Consider the following 26,564-nt stretch of genomic DNA (forward strand, 5'->3'; position numbering starts at 1 on the left):
GGGACTTGGAAAAATTTATTAATTTTGCTTCCAATCTCCACCCCTTCATCATTTTCACGTGGTCCATCTCTGACACTTCCCTTCCCTTCCTTGACCTCTCTGTCTCAATCTCTGGTAATAGACTGTCCACCAATATCCATTACAAACCCACCGACTCCCACAGCTACCTCGACCACAGCTCTTCACACCCCGCTTCCTGTAAGGACTCCATCCCATTCTCTCAGTTCCTTCGCCTCTGTCGCATCTGTTCCGATGATGCTACCTTCAAAAACAGTTCCTCTGACATGTCCTCCTTCTTCCTTAACCGAGGTTTTCCACCCGCGGTCATTGACAGGGCCCTCAACCATGTCCGGCCCATCTCCCGCGCATCCGCCCTCACCCTTCTCCTCCCTCCCAGAAACATGATAGGGTCCCCCTTGTCCTCACTTATCACCCCACCAGCCTCCGCATTCAAAGGATCATCCTCCGCCATTTCCGCCAACTCCAACATGATGCCACTACCAAACACATCTTCCCTTCACCCCCCCTATTGGCATTCCGTAGGGATCGCTCCCTCCGGGACACCCTGGTCCACTCCTCCATCACCCCCTACTCCTCAACCCCCTCCTATGGCACCACCCCATGCCCACGCAAAAGATGCAACACCTGCCCCTTCACTTCCTCTCTCCTCACTGTCCAAGGACCCAAACACTCCTTTCAAGTGAAGCAGCATTTCACTTGCATTTCCCCCAACTTAGTCTACTGCATTCGTTGCTCCCAATGTGGTCCCCTCTACATTGGAGAGACCAAACGTAAACTGGGCGACCACTTTGCAGAACACCAGCGGTCTGTCCGCAAGAATGACCCTAACCTCCCTGTCGCTTGCCATTTTAACACTCCACCCTGCTCTCTTGGCCCACATGTCTGTCCTTGGCTTGCTGCATTGTTCCAGTGAAGCCCAACGCAAACTGGAGGAACAACACCTCATCTTCCGACTAGGCACTTTACAGCCTTCCGGACTGAATATTGAATTCAACAAATTTAGGTCCTGAGCTCCCTCCTCCATTCCCACCCGCTTTCTGTTTCCCCCTTCCTTTTGTTTTTCTCCAATAAATTATATAGATTTTTCTTTTCCCACCTATTTCCATTATTTTTAAATATTTTTAAATCTTTTATGCTCTCCCCACCCCCACTAGAGCTATACCTTGAGTGCCCTACCATCCATTCTTAATTAGCACATTCGTTTAGATAATATCACCAATTTAACACCTATGTGTTCTTTTGTTCTGTTGTTTGTGACATATTTTGATGATCTGCTTCTATCACTGCTTGTTTGTCCCTACAACCACACCAACCCCCTCCTCTCCCCACCCCACCCACATACCTTAAACCAGCTTATATTTCAAATCTTTCTTGGACTGTGGAAGGGTCATGAGGACTCGAAACGTCAACTCTTTTCTTCTCCGCCGATGCTGCCAGACCTGCTGAGTTTTTCCAGGTAATTCTGTTTTTGTTTTGAATTTCCAGCATCCGCAGTTTTTTTGTTTTTATCTACCTGTCTCTCTCCTCTCTGTACCACTATTTACCTTAACTTTTCTTCATTACTTTCCCTGTAACAAAGCTGATCAATAAAATTTCCTGAGCTCACCACTCCTTCAAAGTCTGCATTTCTAAATTTGATTGATTCTATTGTATTCATTTTCTTTTCTATGATAAGAATAATTAATGATAATGAAAAGAATTCACAATAAACCATACCACATTCAGGTCACTGTTGCTAAGGTTAATTAACGTTTAATCACATAATATTGGCTACCAGCACTTAGCATTTTTAAAAAGTAAATTGGATAGGAACTTTTGGAAACTACACATGTGCAGTTTAACATGGAGATCACACTGTTACTTTCTGAGTTGCCCTGCTCGTCCTGAAGCTTCGCTTTACCAGTATCTTGCCCAAAGACTCAACATTGAAATAAATGCAATGGTGTGAAGTTGGATACTGTACTTAATTGATAGAAACCCACTTAACATGCCAGAAAAGGTTAGGGTGTGTCTATCCAGCCTAAGTGAATTTTTAACAGTCTTACATTTCTTAATTCTGGGAAACAACTTCTCTGTCATTGAAAGGTAACTTTTATAAGTATGGAGTCTCATTACATCAGATTTCAATTATTGTTAGAGATTTTCTTTTAAATAAATGAAATGTATTTTTTAACTGTCTTATTTCTCTCTCAATCTCATCTTTCTTTGATTCTCTATTTAACTTTCTATACATGATTTGAAATTGAATTAATTATTCTACCCTACACTTTATAACTCAGACTCTATGTGGCTCAGTAAGGATTCTTCAATCTGATAGTTTAAGACAATACACAGTGGCTTGCACATGCCCTTTAGGGAAGGAAATCTGCTGTCCTTGCCTGGTCTGGCATACATGTGACTCCAGACCCACAGCAATGTAGTTGACTCTTAACTGCCCTCTGAACAAGGGCAATTAGGGATAGGTAATAAATGCTGGCCTAGCCAGCATCGCCCACATCCCATGAATGAATTAAAAGAAGGTCCCAGATCTGCTGCAGATTGCTCTTGGTTTCTAATTAGCACAATTTTCAGTACAAAAACCCAGAGAAAGTTTGTGAGCCGCTACTAGGTATAGTAATTGGCTAGTGCTGTTCATTTGCCATTGACTGCAAAATGTGGGCCAGCATTATGTTTCACTCCTTTTGCATATCCTTTTTCATATTTTTTTAGGTGTCAACCATGATTCAGTTGGTAGAACTATTGCCTGAGTCACACAGCTCTGAGTTCAAGTCCACTCTAGGACTTGGGCACAAAAATAAAGGCTGGCATTCCAGTGCAGTACTGAGGGAGCGCTGCACTGTCAGAGGTTCCACCCTTCAGATGGAATGTTAAACCAATGCCCCAACCGCCCTCTTAGATGGATGTAAAAGATCCCATGACACCATTTCGAAGAAGAGCAGGGGAGTTACCCCGATGCCCTGGCCAATGTTTACCCTTCAACCAACACCTCAAAAACAGACTATCTGGTCAGTATCACATTGGTGTTTGTGGGAGTTTGCTGTGTATAAATTGGCTGCCACATTTCCTACACTACAATAGTGACTACACTCAAAAGGACTTCACTGGCCGTGAAACACTTTGTGGTTTCCAGTGGTTATAGCAATGAATGCAAAACATTTTTTCTTTTTTTATAAGTTGAGCAATGTGTTAAAACATAGACATTTTTATAATTATATAATACACTGCACAATACACTGTACAATTACTGTTCTGCTGTCTCAGATTCAATTACCCAGGATTCTAAGCTAAACGATTGCCATTCTCCTCCCTTCTTTATAATCCTGATCAGTTTGGAAAATGGAGTATCAGCAAATTAGAAGTACAACACCACTGACAAATGCCAACAGTGACAACATTGGACTTGGACAAAGGTTGGGATCGAAGTGGTTCTGAGTGCATCATATATCCAGTAGTTGAGAGCTGGGTCTTTGAAAACAGTCCATATCAAATTGTTGAGTTGGCTGGGATACTGGTATGGATAACAAGCCTCCCTAGTTGGGCCACACTAGACTTAGCTCCCTACTCAGACCAGATTGGTGTAATCCCATTTTAATAAGGTTGTCTCACATTAAATCTAATCTCCCTCTCACTTAATCTTTACAATCTCTACAAAGTAATCCATATCATCTCAGCAGACTATTCAACTCTAAAGAGAAGAAAAACACCACCAAGCACATTCCTGCCATTACCTGCATTTCCAGCTAGTGCCATTAGATAGAAACTTGGAATGAGGATGCTGGCAACTAACCCAGGGGAATGAAAAATAGTTGTAGTAATCCACTATTGAATGGAAATAACTTGATCCGCAAAATTCTAGCAGATTCACCTGTACGGATGCAACTCCCTAAACATGGGCACAAATGTTACAGCATAACTCACTGTGTGGGATTTTAGGGCTATGTTTTTTCACAGAGAGTAAGCTCTCTATCAAAGCTTTCAACAAATTTGAATAAAAGTGATTCTTTACATTTCCATCTTCCTATTTAGAAACAAAATGACACACATCAATATGGAGAAAAGAAACTTTTTAAATGCTTTGTTCTAATATTTTTACTCTTTACAGACCACCCAGAATCATGTATTTTTGAGTCAAAAAGTTTTAATTGTATGACAGTCATCACCATTCTGTAGTCAGCTGATAGAAAATATGACGTGGAATGAGCCAGGTAATGTCAATTAATATTTTTTATTTTTTATTGGTGTCGCTGGCTAGGTCAGCATTTATTGCACATCCCTAATTGTCCTTGAGAAGGTGTTGGTGAGCCACCTTCCTGAACTGTTGCAGTCTATGTGGTGTAGGTACACCTACAGTGCTGTTAGGAAGGAGTTCCAAGATTTTGACCCAAGCAAAGGAATGGCGATACATTTCCAAGTCAGGATGTTGTGTGGCTTGCGGGGGGTGGGGGGGTGGGGGGGGGGGGGGGTGGGGGGGGTGGTGGTGCTGATGGGGGGGCTGGTGGTACTTGCAGGTGATGATGTTCCCAGGTGTCTGCTGCCCTTATCCTTATAGGTGGTAGAGCTTGCAAGTTTGGAAGGTGCTGTTGAAGGAGTCTTGGTGAATTGCTGCAGTGCATCTTGTATATGGTACACATTGCTGCCACTGTTCGTCAGTGGTGGAGGGAGCGAATTTTTAAGGTAGTGGGTGGGGTGCTGATCAAACGGACTGCTTAGAAATGGATTAGTATCGAACTTCTAAAGTGTTATTGCAGCTACACTCATCCAGGCAAGTGGAGAGTATTCCTTCACACTCCTAACTTGTGCCTTTTAGATGTGGACAGGCTTGGGGGGGGGTGGTCAGGAGATGAGTTAATCGCTGCAGAATTCCTAGTTTCTGACCTGCTCTTGTAGCCACAGTATTTATATGGCTGGTCCATTTCAGTTTCTGGGTCAATGATAACTCCCCCAAGATGATAATGCCATTGAATATCAAGGGGAGGTGGTTGGCTTCAATCTTGTTGGAGATGGTCATTGCCTGGCACTGACATGGTGTTGAATGTTACTTGCCACTTATCAGCCCAAGCTTTTGTCGCTAAGGAAAAACTCACTTCCATTTGGTATTCCCTTCCAGCAGCTCTGGCAAGAATTATTTTTTTTTAATTCATTCATGGGATGTGGGCTTCACTGGCTGGGCCATCATTTATTGCCCATCCCTAGTGGTCCTTCAGAAGGTGATGGTGAGCTGTATTCTTGAACTGCTGCAGTCCATGTGGTGTAGGTACATCCACAGTGCTGTTAGGAAGGGAGTTCCAGGATTTTGACCCAGTGGCAGTGAAGGAACGGTGATACATGATGAAATTTACAGTTGAGGAAGGCAAGTCCACAACTCATAAGCCTCTAGCTGGTGGTTAGCACACTCCATTGCATCAACTCCCTGTCTATCCAAATAATATAGTTATATTTGTTAAGCCTGTATTAAGACATAAAATTGTTTTGTCACCTCTATATACAATTTCTTAAATGCCCTTCTGACTGGCCTCTCAATTTCCACAAACTCATCCAAAATACAGCCACCCGTTTCCTATACTGCACTATGTTCTGCAATGTCTTCATCTATAATCGCCATATCCATTAACCTATATTTAAAATCCTCACCCTCATCTTCAAATCCTTCCATGGCTTTCATTCCTCCTATTTCAATAACTTTCTCCAGCCTTATGTCCTCTGCCACAACATTTGTTCATCCAGTTATGGTCTTTTTTTATTTGCTCTTCCTTCATGTCACTACGAGTGAAAGACCCTTAAGCTACCTCAACCTTCTGCAAATTTCTGCTTATTGCTCTTTCTTTAAAAACCTCAAAATCAAAACTGCTCTTAACTGTCCCATGATGGTTCAGCAACTGTTACTTTATTCTATTTTATTTAACTGCAGCCCCACTTGCTACCTATGCCCGCAGAATCTTTGAATGTTTTCTGCCTTAAAGGCATTCTATAAATAAAAATTATTGTTGTATTAGCAGAGAAAGGTCAGCAAAAGCAGGAAAAATGAGCCCACAAAAAAAGGTAGCATGCATATCATAACATCAAGTCCTGCTCCTCTGCAACACTGTGGGTGTCCCATATCAGGCACAGCTAACAGCTAGTGAAAATAGAGATGTGCTTAAGGAGACTGAAATTAAGCAGGAAAGCAGTGATAGAGATGTTCAATCTTTTTCAGGAAGATATCTGGATAACATCGATACAATCAGTATGGTTCTTAATTCTTATGTATTTGAATTTATTCCCTGATCAGTACACAAACTACACTTTAAGGGCTATAACAAAAACAGAATTACCTGGAAAAACTCAGCAGGTCTGGCAGCATCGGCGGAGAAGAAAAGAGTTGACGTTTCGAGTCCTCATGACCCTTCGACAGAACTTGAGTTCTGCTGCCAGACCTGCTGAGTTTTTCCAGGTAATTCTGTTTTTGTTTTGGATTTCCAGCATCCGCAGTTTTTTTGTTTTTAACTTTAAGGGCTATGTTTACTCTGACATAAGAAATCTCACAACTATTCATTCATTGTGCAAACATACTATCAGCAAATTCTTTTTTAGAGACTTTAGCTATTGAATGTAGGTAAATCAAAATAATCAAGCCTTGAACCACCATGTAACCTATTCAACAAATGTACTCTGTCTCACATACAAAACTATTTTAGATCTAAGCTGTATCGATGAGTTAATTTCATGTACATATAGTGCAATAATTGTTTCAAATAAAGTAAGATAGTGGTAGAATTGCTTTTAATAATACATCACATTTTTTGTTTTACTTCCACTATTGTATTATTATAAAGAATTATTTTAAAAGGCACAAAAAGACAGAAAAATAATGAGGAAAACAGAAAAGCAGCTTATAGATAATTGGGGATCTTCTGACCATCTAAAGAAAATGATGGATTAGAAATCTTTTACTTATATATGAAGTAGATAGAGCAAGAACAGATAGGTCATTCAAGGGATAAATTATGTAGAAATATGGTAGGGAATTAGGAAATAACAGATGTGCTAAATTAATTCTTCAGGTCAGTCTGTAGGAGTGAAGAATGTAAAATTCCAAACTCAGTTAAAATGGCTTGGGAATCTATAACAAATGCAGAATTCAATAAAGCATATGTTACAAAGAAGTTCAAAGCATTAAAGAGCTGACATGGCAACTGAATTACAGAACCCTCAACGAAAAGAGTGAGGAAATAAGCAAGGTTCTGTGGCTAATATTTTCAGCAGCTCCTAACCATGAAACGTGTTTACACAATCCTGATTTTACAGTAAAGGATGGGACATGAATCAGAAGATTACATACTTACATACTTTAACATGGACAGAAGAATAAATTGTGCCATTCTACTTTACAGGATTAATGCTCGTCTACATGGGATGGTGTATTAAGTGTGGCAAGCTTCAAAATCTAAGCACACTGGGCAACATGTTCCTGCTTGTTTAAAAACCAGAGTTTCAGATTGCTCGTTTCAACCTTTTGTTTCCATTTTCAGCAGAAACAGACATATAACAGGCAGCAGCACATGCAGACTGAAGGGGTTTCACTTCATCAAAGATCAATGACTCTATGAAGAGAAAGCACTGGAGAATCTGGACATAATGGAAATAGAGGGTGTTTAGGAATAGAAGGTCGGGGGCTCCCTGAAGGTCAAGGATAATATCATTCTTTGTTTTTAATGCTTTTTCTCTGTGCTCAGTGTCTCACACATAGGCCTTCACCTCAGCACTCCAGCAGAACAGAATAAAATACCTTGCCGTGTAAGCTCTGTTTAAAGGTCTGACTTACTGCCAGCATTGAAAAATATCTTCTTGTGCTTTTATAAGTGGACAACTGTCAGATGTAACAGAGCTCAATATCTGACTTCAACCCCTTAGCTTTCTAATTCACCGACTCCTACAGATACATCCACTTCAGAAGAGTCAGTTAATTGTGTTGCAGGAGAGAGAATCTAGTGAACCACTGAACTTAATTAAGGGGAATTAAGTGTAAGTGGCTGTGGAGGAGGTGCAACTTGCTGCCTGGAGGGTCAACTTGAGGCCACATTCAACTATCGAGCCAATTGAGACATCACCTGGCCTGCCTACAAATGCCGTTTCATATTTCATGATTAGTAGTTATTTGTGAATATGGGGAGTAAGCTGCAAAGTTTGGAGACTTTTGGGTGCGGAAGGATGGAGGAGCACAGACTTAAGGCTGTAACACAGTTCTTGAAATCACAATCTTGGAAGGAGACGTTCATAGAGTTGTTAAAAAAATGCTTATAGGATTCTTGAATTTATAAATAGGAGTTTTAGGGCATAAAAGCAAACAGGCAATGGTAAACTTTTGCGAATCATTGGTTAGGTGAAAGTTATTTTATGGTTTTGGCAATCAGATATTAGAAAGGGATCACAGGCTTTAGTTATAAGGACAGACGAGAGAAACTGAGGCTGATTTCATTAAGGTTGAGAGGCAATCCGATAGCAGTATTTAAAATTATGAGGGGTTTTAGCAAGATAAATCAACAAAAACTACTTCCACTGGTTATGAATCAGAAACTAGAGGACATAATTTTAAGATCATGTTCAAAAGAATGGGGGGAGGTGTTAAGGGAATCTCATTGAAATGAGCTTTGCTAAAGCTGTTTAACTCAGCGATGCCATTCACATATTCCACTTCTGGGTTCCTTCTCCAAAGACAGAGGGCAGACATGATCAAATGTCAAATCGGCCAAAGGAAGAATTTAAAGGAAGCAGGGGTCAGAATGGCTGAACTCTATATTGATTTCTGAGGCAGAAACAGAAAGTGCTAGAAATATTCAACAGGTCTGCAGGAGAGCAACAGAGTTAATGGGCAGAATCTTGTGCCCTCCCCTGGGGTGAGTTTGGTGGTGGGGGCATTTAATTGGGCACCTTCGCGCCACCACCCCAGTTAAGTCAGTGGTAGGAAGGCCCATGGACAGCATTCCCGTCCGCTGCCAATTGAAACCTAAGGGCCTCATCCCGCCGCTGTTGGTATCCTTGCATGGTTGCTGGCTGCCTCCTGGGGGGACTGGGGTTGTAGTGGGGGTGCAGGGGGAGGACCCTCATTCAAAGGCACTCAATGTCTGATCAAGGAACCCAGCATTGGGAAGGAGGAGCCACTGAGAACCATCCCTTTGCCCTCACTGCTGACCCCCTCCTTCCTAACCCTGACACCCTTCCTGCCATTGCTCACCTGTGCCTGCATCCCTCCTCAATTTGAGGTCTCATGTGGATGTAGTACCAGCAGCAGCCACCTCCTCCCTGATGGCACAGCTGAGTACAGAAGAGCTGCTGATCTCTGATTGGCTGGCAGCTCTTGGCAAGCGGGACTTCTTCTCACAAGGTCCTTGATCCTCTTTGTCTGTTAAGTGCCTGAGTGGCGCAAGGTGCAGTGGGGGTCTCGCAGGTTCTCTATAGCCAGTGCCAGAGACTCTGGTCACCTCCACAAGATTCCACACCAATGTTTCAGGTTGATGACCTTTCATCAGAACTCAGAACCCATTCCTGATGAAACATCATTGACCTAAAGTCACAAATCAAAAGGAGACCTGGGATAAAAGGTTACATCTGAAACGTTAACTCTGTTTCTCTCTCCACAGTGGTGCCTGATTTACTGAGTATTTCCACATTTTCTGTTTTTATCTCTGCCAATAGACACTGTGTTGGGGGGTCTTGCCTCCTCTAAGCTGGATCTTCATATCTATCCCATCTACCCTGCGGAGCAACATCTGGCTGAGGAGAAGGCAGCTGATGCTGCTGCAGCCCCTGATGCTGTTGGTATTGCTGCCTCTCTTGTTACGCATTAGATGTGCAAGTTGGTGCTGCATAAGCTCCCATACTACGATGAAGGCTGACAGCAGAGAAGCGCATATCCGAGTGAATAAAACCCAAGACAGGTAAAGTGACTTCCAAGAAGATGAAATCATCTGTCAAGCAGTGTGTTATAGATTTTTGTATTATCTGTAAATATTTGTAAATGGCTTGGAACTACTTAGCTAGGGACTAATGTGGCATGTGTAAGTGTTCCAGGGGGCCACATTTCACAACTTCACCAGAGTCTGGAGTGATGTGTTTGTAATCAGTTCAGTCTGGTTCCTCTTTTGAACCAGACAGCATGGCAAAAATTAAACATAAAGAGCAGAATTTTGCCATTGGCAAGCAGGGGGCGGGGCCCACTCGGCGACGAGTAAAATGATGTGGGATGACGTCTCCCATACCCCTGACGCCATCCCGCCCCATTTAAATTTTCAGCAAGGCGGCGCAGCAAAATCAGCTGCGGGCCCACCGACCTGTCAATGGCCAATTGAGGCCATTGACAGGCTCATTTAACGAATCGAAGGATCTGCCCATCCAACCTTAAGGTTGGCAGGCAGGCCAGGAGCCCGACGGCAAATAGAGAAAACAAGAAACCTCATCCAGCAGCGGGATGAGGTTTCATGCAGGGGTTTTAAAAATTTTAATAAAGTTATTCTGTAAATTATGAACATGTCCCAACTCATATGACATTGTCACATGAGGGGGATATGTGAGGGATTTTTTTTTTCTATTTTTAATATTTTTCAAAATCCAGGTGATCTTGCTGAGGCAGCACTTAGCCTCAGGGAGATGTGCGCTCTTTCGTGCGCATGCGCGAAAGTGCACACTCTCTCTTTTAGGGAATCACTCCCTGCCCACACAGGAAGCACGTAGCCCACCCACAAAAAGATGGCGGTGCGGCCCGCTTCCCTGGCAGGGATCGGCTCCACGCCCGCCAGAGATTGGGTTGGGCCCACCTGCCCGACAGGCAGAAAATTCTGCTCAAAGAGCTTCTGATCTTTACAAACTTAAAGTGTGATTATTAACAGCATCTGGGAACCAAAAGACAACAAGAACACCAAGCATGCTGGCAGTGTGCGTCTGTAATTCAACCTAAAGCATTTTAAGTTAATTTGGTGCTGATTTGGAAAATCAACCCACATTAGACCAGAAGAAAAACTTAGTGAATCATGCAAAGTTGAAAAACAAAATGTCGACTGGCACAGCAATGAGTATACAGCTATAGCCACAATGAATTGGAAAGCTAATAATGTCGTAGAAGTATTTGCAAAGTTTAAACAAATTGACATTCAGTAGTTTCCTCAAAGGCACTAGCAATGAAGAGAGGATCAGCTGCATACTTCTGTGGGCAGAGGATATAGGATTGAATTTATTTAACAGCTGGGAGTTTACTGAAGAGGACAGCAAAGACCTAGACAAATATTTTGTAAAATTCAGCACCCCTTTCCAGCCAAAACTGAATCATCAGAACTGCCAGTATGAATTTCAAGGCCTCAGACAGGATTTAGGCAAGTCTATTGATAACTTTGTAACACGATTTTAAAAATGCAACTAGAAAATGTAAATTTAATGACGCAGATGAAAGGCTGATAGATCAACTAATTTGGGGTTCTGCACATCCTGATTTGCAGAAAGTGCTAATCGGTAATGGCAAGCTCACAATATCACAGGCTGTAGACACTTCAGGGCACATGAAGCCACGAGCAGATAGTTGAAGACACTGACTACCCAAAAGGCTAGCCCATAGGTGAGTCAAGAGAAAGACAGCAGGTTTGAAGCAGTGCAGCAGCAACAAAAGAATGTACGCCAACCAGAGAGAAAGTTGTGCAGGGGATATGGACCACCACATGAATTCACAGACAGATGGAAATGTTCCACATATGGATCACCTGCAGAGCTTGTGGAAAGGCCAATCATTGCGAAAAGATATACAGAACAAAAGGAGAAGATGGTAAACGAGGCCCCAGAGCCAAAGCAACAGGATGAATGGACAGGAAAAGAAACAAAAACATCCAAACCTGGAAGATGACGGTGAGTATGAGAACACAATAGAGATGGGAACCATGCTACTAGATGAAATAGCTGGAGGTGACAGTTCCCACAGAAAAGAAGTTCACACTACCATTCAGATCAGGAAGAGGGTGAGACAAAAGCCTACAACAATAAACCTGAACGTGAAGATTGATATTGGAGCACAGAGTAACATCATCCTGCTCAGACTATACCAGAAGGTCTTTCCTGAAAATTTTGGAAGAAATTAGTTATCCAAAGAAAGGTGTTTTGAGACCGAGCAATGTCATGCAAATGGCATATGGCGGGGGGGGAACTGAGATTTGACAACTAGGAACAACCCAAATCAGAGGAACACATAAAGAAAAGATGTTAACTGTATGTTCTACATCACCAGAAAATGAGACGACATTAGCAACAGCAAACACAGTTCCTGCAACACCAGAGACATCATCTGTGCAGCTTGCCAACTCACCAATCAGATTAGCAAATGTCAGATCTACAATATGGAGGCACAACATCTTACTACCTAAGCGACACAGTAATTAGTATTTTTGGAAAAGAATACACACTATAAAATACTCTAAGAAGGGATTCAATTTATTTCTAAAAGTTGATTGATAATCTTTAGTTTATGAAAGTTAATGGCTGGAACGGCTGTATTGATAGGGGTATTACATGTATTATCTGTAAAAAGTTAGGAACTACTTAGCTAGGAGCTAATGTGTTATTTGTAAGTGTTCCGGGGGTCACATTTCACAGCTACACGAGAAACTGAAGTGATTTGTATATGACCAGTTCAATCTGGTTCTTCTTTTGAATCAGACAGCACAGCAAAATGAAACACACCGGGCAGAATTTTTCCCTTGTCGGGCAGGTGTGCATCTGATCCGAGCGAGAGTAAAATGGTGCACGATCACATCGGGCGAGCGTCCTGACGTCTTCATGCACTCTCGCGCTATTTTGCTTAGAAGGCACACATGATAGGTGACAGTGCACCCGCTGACAATTAAGAGGCCTGTTAAGGCCCTTAATCAATTAATTAAATCCGATTTTTCGTTGCCCGTCCAACCATTCGTCTGGTGGGCCTAGGTGGGCGAAAAGGCCAAGTGGCCTTTGGAATTTTTATGAAACCTCATCCACAGGTGGGATGAAGTTTCCAAACAGGAATTAAATATAAAATTAAAATGTTTAAATCTCATTTATAACATGTCCCTGCTCATGTGACAGGGTCACATGATGGGCCATGTTCAGCTTATTTTTGAAATCTTCAGTTGTACTGTTCTAAATCTTCAGCTCCCTGAGGCAGCTCTGTGCCTTCAGGGGGCATTCAGTGCGCACACCCATGAACATGCGCAAACTTCCACACTCACCCTCCTCCCGCCCCCAACTCAACAGCGCTCAGCGTTGCAACGCACAATTCACGCTGGCTAGCCGTTAGTTGGCCAGCCAGCATGAAATCGTGGCTGGGGCCTGATTATGGGCAGAGGTCGGTTTCAAGACCGCTCCCGGGCCTGCCTGACGAGGACAAAATTCAGCCTGAAAAGCTTCTGCATGATCTTTAGAAACTTAAAGTGTGGTTATTGGCAACATCTAGGAACCAAAACTCAATAACGACACATAGTACAGTGATAGCACTTTCTGAGAAGGAGTACTGTGGGTAGCAGCCTATCACCTAGGAATGGCTGTAGCTATTCAGTTTCATTGTTTGAAGGCTTCCCAGTCTCTCAGTCTCACAGAACAAGCACTCCCCACTGTCCACCCAGATAAGTTCCACTCAGCTTGGGAAATCTGTGTGCTTACTATTAAAACCAAAATTCAGTGTTTAATCCTGAATTAATTGAATATTTAAATACTTTAATTACTTATCCAATAATTCCACAGCAGTTTCCCACTCAGCTATGCAAACCCATCCAGGTTAAACACACAACAGGGTGGAATCATGATAGGTTTTCAACCCGAAGCCACTTTTTGGGGCTTAACCTCCAGTCTGCACACAAACCCCATGGCCACCCCAACCCCTCCCTGCCACACCACTACCCTGCCCCTTTACAATTAAAATTCTGTCCAATGATTCTACGGACTGGATTTTACGGGGTTCTACGGTTCCCACTCCCAGCTAAAAAGTCGGTGGGAAACCCATCCACAATCTTCACAGCTGCCCTGCAGGATATACTTGCCATAGAGGGAGTGCAGCGAAGGTTCACCAGGCTGATTCCTGAGATGACAGGGTTGTCTTATGAGGAGAATTTGGGCCGACTAGTCCTGTATTCACTGGGGTTTAGAAGAATGAGAGGGGATCTCATTGAAACGTATGAAATCCTGACAGGGATGGACAGACTGGATGCAGGAATGATGTTTCCTCTGGCTGGGGGGCCTAGAACGAGGGATCACAGTCTCAGGATATGGGGAAGGCCATTTAGGACTGAGATGAGGAGAAACTTCTTCACTCAGAGGGTGGTGAACCTCTGGAATTCTCTACCACAGAAGGCTGTGAAAGCCAAGTCACTGAATATATTTAAGAAGGAAATAGATAGGCTTCTAGACTCTAAAGGCATCAAGGGGGATGGGGAGAGAGTGGGAACATGGCTTTGAGATTGAAGAGCAGCCAATATCATATTGAATGGCGGAGCAGGCTCAAAGGGCCTAATGACCTACTCCTGCTACTATTTTTCTATGTTTCTATGTACTATGTTTCTAATTTAATGCTGGGAGCAGTGCCATTTGTTTTAAGGCAAGTCTTCCGTCCCTATCTTGGTTGGAAGTTCTGCTTTAGAGATCTGTAGTCCCAGTAGGGTCAGCCAGGAGTGGTGGCTACTGCTGGACTAAAGGCAATCCCACCAGGTCAAGAAGCCCTGATATGTCTGGGTAGGGGGTCTCAGTGAGGGGTAAGGGGAATAAGGAGGTAGGGGGGCTGAGTTCAAGATGACTGGGGTAGGGTTAAAAGGGGGGATGACCTTGGGGGTATTGCTTCTGGTAGGCATCTGCAAAGGAGGTCTCCCCTGCCCTTGACACCAACCTGAACAGCTAATGCTGCTGGGCTTCCTGCACGGCCTTGGCCCACCCCCACTATGAATAAATTATCAGCAGATGGGATGAAGCCCTTGTGGACATCAATTGGCTACTTAAGAGCCTCAATAGGCCCAAGAACATATGGCTCACCTGATGCCTCCCCAGTCTCTTGTAACATTTCAAACAGGTCAGGGGAGACAGGTAGGTGGTGGGAAGTCCACCCGCTGGATTTTACTTGCTCCCCACCTTGAAACCCACTGGCAGGGAGCATAAAATCTAGCCCTATGTATACACTGCTTTCATCAGGTGATGCAGGCAGGGAATCAAGAACTAGGATCTTGGCCAACCTTCCCCTCAATAACCCAGGAATAATGAACCAAATGAGATACATTATCTCAGCAGAAACCAAGGATTGAACATTCCTTTGCTTGTGTGACTCAGGTCCTATACCAAAGTAACTGACTAAGCTGTCAGAAAAGCCTCCAGAAAATCCATTCTGGCATTCTTAGAATTTTAGTGTTGTTTTGAAAGCAGTGATATATAGGGTGTAAGCTGATCTCCATCATTGGTGTCTGAGTGGGATAAATCTCTCCTATCAAAGCAGAGATATTAGAAAGATATCCAATTGTTCAGTTGTTTTTCTGCATGGATAATTTTAAACCAAGGACTTCACTCAGCACTGAGTGTAAAGTTCCTCCTGTTTGTTGGGCTTGTGATCTCTTGCTAGTGGGAACATGTGCAGTGCCAGTGAACTAAAAAACAATTCTATTACCTTTGTGTCACTACCAGTTGACTTAGCAAAATAGCAGATGGTGCTAATAAAATACGACGACAGCAGCAAAAATTGGTGATTCTGTATTCCTACTGTCAACCCACTTTTCTGTTGATATAGGAATTCAGTACCTGTAATCAGTGCATTGCTATTGGTGAAGGCTTTGGGACAAGAAAATCCACATAATAAAGCATGTTAAATGTTCAAATTCAACGCTGTCAACACCATCATTTTCATTTTCATGTTAACCATAGCTGTCTCTTGGCTGTTAAACATCACAACCATGTTGTAGGTTCACACCCAATTTCATGGGAAATCAGCTAACATGGATAAAATACTATAAAAATTTAACAGAAAAATATTAAATAAACTATTCCACTCCCCCAACTCCACATACACCCATGTTTTAGAAGAAAACCCATTTTTTGAGACAGGTTGAAATGAAGGTCAGGCACATTTTTGATGTAAGGCACAAGCCCTCAGAAAAGTCTATAAACTTTAGTGTTAAATAAGTTTTATACTTAGGAGCAAAAGCGTGTATTCTGGTCACATGTATGCTTTATCTCAGTCTTGTTTATATATATTAATGTTCATGTAGCATTCATATGTTCATATTTAATGCAGGGTAATCATCTTCAGTAGCTACAACTTAAAATAAAAAGGTAATCAGAAAGTTACTTCTTTAATACTAAGTCCATATTTGTCTTCCTTTCTTACATAATCGGTTAGCGAGTAACACTTTCCATAATAATTGTAAAATAAATATCAGCTGATTGAAAAAGCCTGTTAAAATAAAAAAGCTTCTTACATAGAGGTTCAAAGGTGAACCTTTGCTCATTTTTTGGCTCTATGTTTCAGCACAAACATAAACACATGCATGTTCAGGAAGGTATGTTTGTTTTAACTTTTGTGATATCGGCAATGGCAATGGACAATTTATTCTCAAATGCATCATTGACAGGATTCCAACCATATCTTGTGTCATCAGAGGTCATGAATGGGTTTATGTAGCAACTGCATTGGTAATTCCAAATTTACATTTTGAGTGCAGTCTTTTAAACATTCTACACTTTAACAGAATGTATACTTTAGATATTTGAAAGTTTATGTCAAGAAGGCCCACAACATCCCCAACCAAAGTGCCTTACTGGTATCAAATCTTATTAATTTGTTTATCAAATTGCACTTAAAAGTTTTTGCCAAAATTTAACGTTGATTTGTGCAAGAATTTGATGGCTTAAAATTACGTCAGTGCTCTTATGCATTATTAGTTTTCCACTGAGATTATAAGAAGTATTTGAGGGCCACTGCTCCAGGTGGTACTGCTTGGACTGCAGAGTTGCTGGCCATCTGATTAGCAGCTCTCTGAGTTGGGACTTCCTCCCAGATGGGACTGGTTGGCCAAGGGTCTCCTCATGACTGGGAAGCTGACTTGCCATGACCTTTCAGCCTGGCGTTTGGGGGAGTGGGTACACTGCCTCGTTGTAAAATTCCGGCCTATAGGAATTCTTTTTGTATATGGGGGCGTAGTTATGTGAAATGGACTCCCACAGAAAGTAATTAATACTGCATCAATGACTTTCAGTTTAAAAGGAGTTGGATAAAATCTGGTTAAACGTGGAATTGAAGATTATGGGGTATAATTTCCCCATTGTTACTGTACAAACACTAAGCACGTGCACAAATTTCATTTGTGTTTCTTTCAGCAGGTGTCAATTAATAGTATAGAAAAACATACAGAGAATTTTACTATGAGTTGGCTCTTTGTCCCTCCACTGCCTTTAAATTCTTAAAATCATTGAATAGTACAGTACAGAAGGAACCTATTCAACTCATCAGGTCTGCACCTGTTCTTTCGAAGAGCAATCCAGTTAGTTCCACTCCACCTGCTGTTTCCCCTATACCTACAATTCCTTTCTCCTTCGAGTATTTATCCAATTCCCTTTTGAAGGGAATTTTGTAAACACCACCCAATCAGGCAGCACATTCTAAATCATAACCATTCGTTGCTTAAAAAATGTTCTTCCTCATGACGCTTCTGGTTTTTTGCCTATCGTCTGTGCTCTCTGGTTAATGATCCTTCAGCCATTGGAAACAGTTTCACTTTATTTACTATAATTAAGGCATTCATGATTTTAAATATCTCTATCAAATCTCTTCTTAGCCTTCTCTGTAAGAAGGTAAACAAATCGAGCTTCTACACTCCATCCACATGAAAGTAACTACCTCATCCCTGTATCCTCTCCAAAGCCTACCTAAAATGTCATGTCCAGAATTGGACATGATTCTCCAGCTGGCGTCAAATTAAAGTGCCTCAACTTCCGACTAGGCATTTTACAGCCTGCCGGACTTAACATTGAGTTCAACAACTTCAGATCATGAACTCTCTCCTCCATCCTCACCCCCTTTCCGACCCCCCTTTTTCCAATAGTTTATATTTTTTAATCTATTTTTCTTTTCCCACCGATTTCCATTATTTTAAAATGTATTTTCATTCATTGTTTCATCTGCACCTTTTAGCCTATTTCAATCCATTCCCCCCACTCAACCCAACCAGGGCTATCTGTCACTTGCTCGTCCTGCTTTCTACCCTTAATGTCACCATTAGCACATTCCTTAGCTGATATCACCACCGTCAACACCCCTTTGTCCCTTTGGCAATCTCTTCTTTGCCTCAACCTATCATTGGCCCCCAATCCAGCTCCACCTGTCCCATCCCTCTCAACCAGCTTATATTTCACCTCATTTCTATATTTCCTCAGTTCTGATGAAGAGTCATAGGGACTCGAAACGTTAACTGTGTTCCTCTCTGCAGATGCTGTTAGACCTGCTGAGTTTTTCCAGCTATTTTTATTTTTGGTGCTAAATTAATGTCATGTACAAGTTTACCATAACTGCCTGACTTTTATACTATATGGGCTAAATTTTAACTTAGAAAAACGAATGGGTTTCAGTTGGGTGGAGAGTGGGGTGGGGTTGGGTCAAAGTCTCAAAATTCTGTTTCCCAACCTAAACCTGCTTCCAATCCTCCAATTTCCAGCTTTAAATGAGCAGTAGCCGGGTTTCCTGGTTGCCAGGTAACCCAGCTGCTTCCTCAATGAATCCTTCACATTTACTCCCTGGATCCATTTGCCTGCCCGTGAAGTTTCCATGATCGAGCTGCACACACCACCCCCCCAAACCTTCCAATCCCACCACTAGGACTCTAATTCAACCCCTCAGCCCACACATACTCTTGACCTCCCCCAATCCTCAGACACCAATCTCCCACCACCAGACCTCTGGATGCCCACCCCCAAGCCTCCAATGCCCCTCATCACCATGGGTCCTCTGCCCTCTCCTACCTTCAGACCCCGATTCCTCCCCACTCATCAGGCCTCCAAACCTGCCCCACTCATTCCACTCCTTCTGTCCTCCAATTTACAACCCCGGGGCTCCAAGCCCCCCCACATCAAGAGGTATCTGACCGCCATTCACCAGCTCCATTCTCCCCAATTACTAGGTCTCCAAACTCCACCACCCCCCAACAAGATCTCTAATCTCTCCCCTCAGCCTCCGATTACCCCTAACCCCCCTCCCCCAACGCCTCCAGTCCCTCAACATGGGGCCTCCAACTGGGTTCGGTAGCCTACCCAACTGAGTCCCCCTCCACTGATCAACCCCCCTATGCCCCCATTTGAACCCAGCCCTTCCAACCTTTCCCCTCTTCTAGTTGACATCGTCTCCCAATCATTCTCTTGTTTGATCAACCCCCCAGTTTGAACACACCCAGCCATTTCCCCCTGCTGATCAACCAACCCTCCCACTGTGTTCAACCCTTACCTTCGACCCCCTGCCCTCAGTGCAGATTTACCTGCTGAGGTGCCCAGCAATGTCTGGCTCCCCACCTGACTGAAGGTCCAGCTGTCAATCCAGCTGGTCTCTGACTGCGGAACTGATCAGTGACATTTTTTGGGGTTAGAGCTCCACAGTATATGGGGAATCCTGAATCGTGGGTTATCCGTGACCTTTTGACCTCTGTGGTTCTGGTCGTTTCAGTAAAAGTTCTGCCCTAAACCCCTGCAGAGCCCAGGATTCCATACACTTTATTAACTGCTTTGTGTTAAAAATAAAGAAAGTCACTGTAGTCCCAGAGAGATGGCTGGTGGTGAGTTTAACCTGAGGATCACCACACTTCAGGCAAGGGGCAAGGCTGCAAAGGCAGCACCTTCATGGATGACTTCAGCTGGTACAGGAATTGAACCTGCACTGTAAGCATCACAAACCAGCTGTCCAGCCAACTGAAATAACCAACACCACCCCCCCGCCTTTTCTATTAACCTGTCATGCCACCTTCAAAGGTCTGTGTCTCTTTGTTCTTGCATCTCTGTTAAAATTGGCAGATATCTTGTTTGATGCAGGGTTTCAGAAAAGCTGCACTTCTCTCTGTTAAATGCTTGGAGGACTGAAGCTATCATCTTTGGTCCTCACTACATTGTACCCTTGTTATTGATTGCATCCCTCACCCCAGCCATTGTCGAAGGCTGAACCAAACTGTTTTCAATCTTGCACCATATTCAATTCATAGACTCTCCATCTTAAAGACCACAGACTTTACCAAGGTTTTGGAGGATTGGAGGACTGCTAACGTTGTACCATTGGTTAAAAAGGGAGAAAGGAATAGTTCGAGTAATTGCAGGCCAGTCAGCCTAAACTCAGTGGTAAAAAATCCTGAGCGACTGTACCAATCATCATTTAGAAAGGCACAGATTAATCAAGGGCAGTCAGTATGAATTTTTTAAGGGAAGGTCATGTCTGATTAAGGATCTCAATTGGCCTTGATTGAGAACAAGTCCTCCACCCTTCCAAGCCTAGATTTAATTGAGGTGGGGGGGGGGAGTTGTGGGGGGTGCGCTAGTCAGGAAGAAGTTGAGGCCTCCATACCACACCTTCACGCCCAATTATACAGGGTCACCCCCGCCTCCACTCCACCTCCAGGGTGGGGGAAGCATTACATTTCACTCTCTGGCTCTATGGTCCTACAACAAGTAAGATGAGAATAAGTGGGCCTCACCAGAAAGATCCCAAAGGAGCAAATTTTCTTTGAAAAACCAGATCTAGGTAATTTCCCTCATACAGGGAACTGAAGGAACACACAGAGGCGCAGGGATGGATTTGAACAACCCCCTCAAAATGACAGCAGGCGCCTGTATTTCTGACAGTTTAGGGATTGTAGGCATTGGATATGCACCTGTACTGGTGTGGCTTTGCCAACCTCATTTAAATTAGATACCCTCCCACCCCAAGATCTCCAGTGAACATGATTTTGGTATAACCACCAGGACTGTGCTGATTTTTGGGGATATTGTTTTAATGGGAAGTAATTAGTCCCAATTTCCAGTGTCAGCATTGACAAGATCTTTGACTTCATGAATACCTATACTTTAGGTTCTTGAAAGTAAAAGGTAAGATTAAATCAAATAAATAAGGAAACCAAAGCACATCCTTACTAAAAAAGATAACATTAACTCAGACTTCATTTGCCTGTCACTGTTCTGCTCTGAAAGACTGGATTATAATCTTATCATGTTGTGCAACAGGGCATACTCTTTAGCGAGAGACAACTGCATTCCTACAGCAACATCAGTAATGCCTAATATTGCAAAGTTAATTCATGAGAGTAGTTATTGTAACTGCAGACATAAAATAAAAACAGAAAGTTCCGGAAACTTTCCAGTGGATCTAGTAGCATCTGCGGAGAATGAAACAGTTAAAGTTCAGGTTGAAGAATTCTCAAAGGAGAAGTATTATTTCATAATTAATCATCAACTTCAGCAACGCTAATTGCATTTTTACAATAAAGTAACTTGTATTTATGTGATCACTTGAGGATTGTCTGCAGTAGCATTTCTGCTTAGAATTTAAAAAAATAGATTATTGTAATTTATCTTATTCATACTAAACTATGAACTAAATATTGTGCTTTATTTCTATTTCTCTAAACTTGTTTCATACTGATCAATTTTAAAAATAGAGTAAGGCTTCTATGATTTAAAAAAATCCAACTATCTATTTAAAAATTACACAGAGCATATTTACTAATTTCAAAGTTTGATTCTGGCAATGATTGCGAGAATTCTAACTCCTCAGTCAGGCTGTGAAATTTCTAAGTTGATGTCTTGTTGTACTTTTGAGACATGGGTAGAAAGGCTTTAAAAACACCATTCATTCCAGACCTAGTGCAGGATGAAATGGAGGTGATCCATGCTGTCTTTGCTTTCATCCAGATCAGCAACAGCTTTCTCAAAAAGAAGACTCTATTGAAACAAAAGTCTTCCAAAGGATTCAACGTGTAGTTTTGATCTTACTGGTAGCTGAAAATTCACTGCACATTTATTGACTTAAAGTAACAGATCAGATTCAGTTATACTTCATACTTCTAGTAAACTCAGCTCATTTTCTTCCTGCAGACACAGAGGTTTGATGTTAACTTTCATGATAATTGTAATTAGGAGTTTGAGATGTTCGACTCCCACTAAGCAGACACATATCTGTGCTGCAGAACACCATAACAACTAAAGTATTTGACTGCTGGATCTGACAAGGATTTTTTTTTCACATGATTAGGTGGCTGTCAGTGTGTGTTTACATCAAATAGAAATGACGCTTGTCAGATAACCTTATAGCTAATCAGCTCACCATACTACAAGGTGAGCAAGCCAGGGGTAAGGACCCTGAGTGGGCTTTTCATACTACTCGATGTCTGATTGGCAGATGTATACAACAAGCCTTACTAGTCCATACTGCATCATTAGACTTCCACAGCACCTCAGTGCAAAGCAAAAGTAATTCAGGCATGAGGGAACTGTGTGTATGTAATCTGGAGAAGACAGACACAAGATGGATAATGAAATGAAATCTTTGCAAGATATAGTCTGTTCACTGCTGCCTGACAAAAATCCAGCATTTGTCTTTAAAGACTGTGAGTAAACTTTGTACAGAATTTGAAAAATCATTCTATTAATCTATTGTTGTATCTTCATATGCCACTAGAAAAATCTAAATTACTTCAGCAAGTCTACAGGCTCATGGTGTGCTTTAATGTGTCTGTTTGAAAATTGTATATTTACCATAATAATATTAAATATTTAAGAGAACTAGTAAATCAATTATGAGCTATCTCATAAAAAGATGTGATTATTATATATTTCTTGTCCCTTCTTGTTATTCCTTTTGCTATTTTGTAAACAAATTAATTCTTGTGAAATGGAGCTGTACACATTCCAGGAACAACATTTCACATTGATTTGTTTTACCTCTTAGATCTCATCAAAAGTGTTATTTCAATGGCTGACTCTGTGCGAGCAAGAAATAGACTTTTTGGAACCAAAAGTGCTTTGTTTCAAAGAAATCTGAATACTATTGTGTTGTATAAAGGTAGTTAGTTCTGCTGTGTGGCCTGGAGTGAATGTGTTCAATCAATTGAGGTGCAATTTCAAGCAATTTCTCATTTGAAGTGTAAAACGTATAACTGTCAGAGGCAAACAGGAGAAAATTATACTAATTTGTTAGTTTTATAATGACAGCTTCTGCCTCGTTGAAATGTTGTAGCTCTCTAGAATTCACAGAAATAATTGTTACATAATTATATGGATCTACACTTTGGCTAGCACCAAGGGGTACTCCATAAATTAAGTTAGTGGTATTTGACTGTGACTAGTCCTTATAGCACACACAATGAACTTCAGAAGTATGGCAGTTGTAATTTACTGAGTGCTGACAGATTTTTCCTAACTGCATTTTCATTGTAAGTGGCATCATGACTTGCAAATAATGCAGTGCTTTTTTAAAAGCCAAAATAAATTGAGCATTATAAATCAAACTTTTTATGTTAAACTGTATAGTTATCATTAATATTAAGTAGATATTAATATATATGCGATTTCAAAATATAAAACAGAATGAACAATTCTACCCTTATTTTTAATAAATAAATTATTGACGTTAAACAAAAACAACAGAATGCAGGCAAATACAGTCACAGAGAATGATGGTAAACAGGATGAAAGAGGCAAATAAAGATCATGAAGACTAGAACTTCTTCAAGGCCAACATGCCTGGAAGAAAAGTGTTAAATCAAACAGCACAAAAAAAGGAATAAAACTGCAAACTCAAGATCAGTAACAAACCAGAAAGTGTTAGAAATACATAGTAGGTCAGTCAGCAGTTTGTAAAGGGAAAGGGTAGCTTGGCATTTCAAGTATAAAATTCCTCTTCTTAACTAAGTATATTTAGACCTGCACAGTATTTCCAACTTTTTGTGCTTGTGTATCACTTTGCAATATCTGCATTTCTTTTCTTGTACAGATTAAAAATGTTTACATCTCATTTAGCTTTTGGAATCACTGCCATATTTAATATCTGATGGAAATATTTTTTAATAAATTACAGCAGAGAAAGGCTCAAATTGGATTTGTTTCATATTTTGTGATATTATTGTTTGGGTGGTACTTGATAAGATAAAAGATAGCAGATTTCTGATGTTGAAAAGCCTGTCATGTTGACGCAATCCATTCCCAAGATGTGTAAAGCTGTTTTGTAATCTCCAAGCATCAGTTCCAATCAGCACAGAAATTAAACATTCAGCTGACTGCAGAGGACTTTAATAGGATTTAATTGAAAAAGTTATTTGTTTTTCTAATTTTTCATTTTCCACTCAGTCTCAATGTTATCAGCATAGAGTTACTACTATAAGAAGAATTATCCTGAGCAACAACCATTCTATTCACTTTGCTAAATACCAAGAACCAATTTTCCTTTGTAATTAGCTTCACATGGTTATGTCAAAAGGCAGAACTCATTGCAGTTATAATAGATTACTTTTCAAGTTTCTTATGATTCTTATGGTTCAGGCAGATTCTAAGCTGAAATGAAAGTTATAAGCGGAGGCTTTAAGAATAGCATATTGTCAGATTTTCTTTTCATTGTATATTTAAGTTTGCACATTATGTTGATATCTAGTAATGCTAAACTTCAAGACTGAAGTTGCAATTTTCAATTAAAATTATTAATTGAATATCTGGCATTGATATTGCAGAGAATTTTCTATGAACACGAGCATAGTGTTAGCTGAGATTTACAATCCTACTGTCATCTATAATACTTGGTTACTGATTGAATGGCAAGATAAATAATGCAGGATGTTATTCAGATTTGATCTCCCAAAAGCTCCAAACCTAGCACACAGAGATTGACAAAGAAGTCTGTATGAATGAATTCCATATTTTTGAAACAAAAGCTAATTGTATTTTTAAAAATGACTACCATCTTTTTTTAACTATGTAACTAATATTCAATGATGATGAAGCCCATGGACTAGTGGGGCACCAATTTTATTAATCACAGAACACTTAAGATTTAAAATATAGAGCCTGCAATGGGAAACATATGCTGTGTATGTATTTATGACTTTCCATACATCAAGCTTAGAGCCTGATATACATAAGTACTGCTTTTCCAGCTGCCAGTGTCCTGTCTTAGACCTGACCTTTGCATTCGATGCATTCATTGACATGAACTGTGAGGAATTGCTTTGAATGTTTGAACACCTTTTTATTTTCAGAAAACTTGAAACTGAGTACAAGAGAAACAGAATCTGAAGAAAACCATTAAAAATCAATATACTAATTTCCTTTAAAGCTAGGCTTTGGAGACAGTCTGCAAAAAAACCAACTCATTTGCAAACTGCCAGGAAATAAGTAGAAAGGCTTTAAAAAGGTTGCACAAATGTAGGAAACTAGTTAATTTCTTTCCCACTCTTTGGGCATTTGTAAAATATTAATGAAAAATATTCTTGTAATATTTTGTTTTTTTTTATTCCATCTCTTACTTTAATTCATTTTTATTACTCTAGACATTCTTCATTTGTTTTACCTGGAGAAAAGTAGTGTTTGAATAAAAACAAAAAACTGCGAATGCTGGAAATCCAGAACAAAAACAGAATTACCTGGAAAAACTCAGCAGGTCTGGCAGCAACGGTGGAGAAGAAAAGAGTTGACGTTTCGAGTCCTCATGCCCCTTCCACAGAAATTACCTGATTACTGACCTGGGCCAATTAACGGCCAGCCAGCATAAAACGTGCACTGAAAATCTCAGCGCTGCCAAAGTTGGGGCGGGAGGAGCGTGAGTACTGAAGTCTGAGCATGTGTGGGGGAGCATGCACTGAAAACTCCCTAAGGCACAGAGCTGCCCCAGTCTAGTAGCTATTTCCTTTAGAACTTGGCCAGCTCGGTCAGTGGTGGTGCTAGCTAGCCACTCTTGGTGATGGACATTGAAGTCCCCCACCCAGAGTACATTCTTTACACTTGCCACCCTCAGTGCTTCCTCCAAGTGGTGTTCCCCATGATTCATGAGCTAACAGAGGATGATATGTGGTAATCTGTGGGAGGTTTCCTTGCCCATGTTTGATCTGATGCCATGAGACTTCATGGGGCCCGGAGGCAATGTTGAGAACTCCCAGGGCGACTCCCTCCTGACTGCGTACCACTGTATTGCCACCTCCGCCCTGCCAGTGAGACAGGACATGCTCAGGGATGGTGATGGTGGTGGTGGTGTCTAGGACATTACCTGTAAGGTATAATTCCATGAGGATGACTATATCAGGCTGGGTAGTCTGTTCAGTTTCATTCTTTTTTGTAGCAGTTTGTTACAACTGAATGGCTTGCTAGGCCATTTAAGAGTCTGTGGGTCTGTGGTCACAAGTAGGCCCGACCAGGTAAGGATGACAAATTTCCTTCCCTTCCGGGCATTAGTGAACCAGATGGGTTTTTACAACAATTGACAATGGTTCCAGGTCATCATTAGACTTTTAATTCCAGATTTTTATTGAATTCAAATTCCACCATCTGCCATGGCAGGATTCGAACGCAGGCCCCCA

The 26,564-nt window shown here is 41.4% G+C and overlaps 1 protein-coding gene and 1 long non-coding RNA gene across 2 annotated transcripts in view; both read left to right on the plus strand.

The window, feature by feature from the left end:
• Positions 1-4,154: 4,154 nt before the first annotated feature.
• Positions 4,155-7,798, plus strand: LOC121276877. Its single transcript, XR_005942744.1, has 2 exons — positions 4,155-4,226; positions 7,530-7,798. It is a non-coding gene; the product is annotated as an uncharacterized LOC121276877 (long non-coding RNA).
• A 14,730-nt stretch (positions 7,799-22,528) lies between these two features.
• LOC121276787 (protein limb expression 1 homolog) overlaps positions 22,529-26,564 on the plus strand; it is a 62,660-nt gene continuing 58,624 nt past the window's right edge. The window contains exon 1 of the mRNA XM_041185333.1: positions 22,529-22,610. Within this exon, the coding sequence (XP_041041267.1) occupies positions 22,529-22,610 (82 nt within the window). The remainder of the gene's footprint in view (positions 22,611-26,564) is intronic.

Source organism: Carcharodon carcharias, chromosome 4, assembly GCF_017639515.1.
Source record: "Carcharodon carcharias isolate sCarCar2 chromosome 4, sCarCar2.pri, whole genome shotgun sequence".
Classification (NCBI taxonomy): domain Eukaryota; kingdom Metazoa; phylum Chordata; class Chondrichthyes; order Lamniformes; family Lamnidae; genus Carcharodon; species Carcharodon carcharias.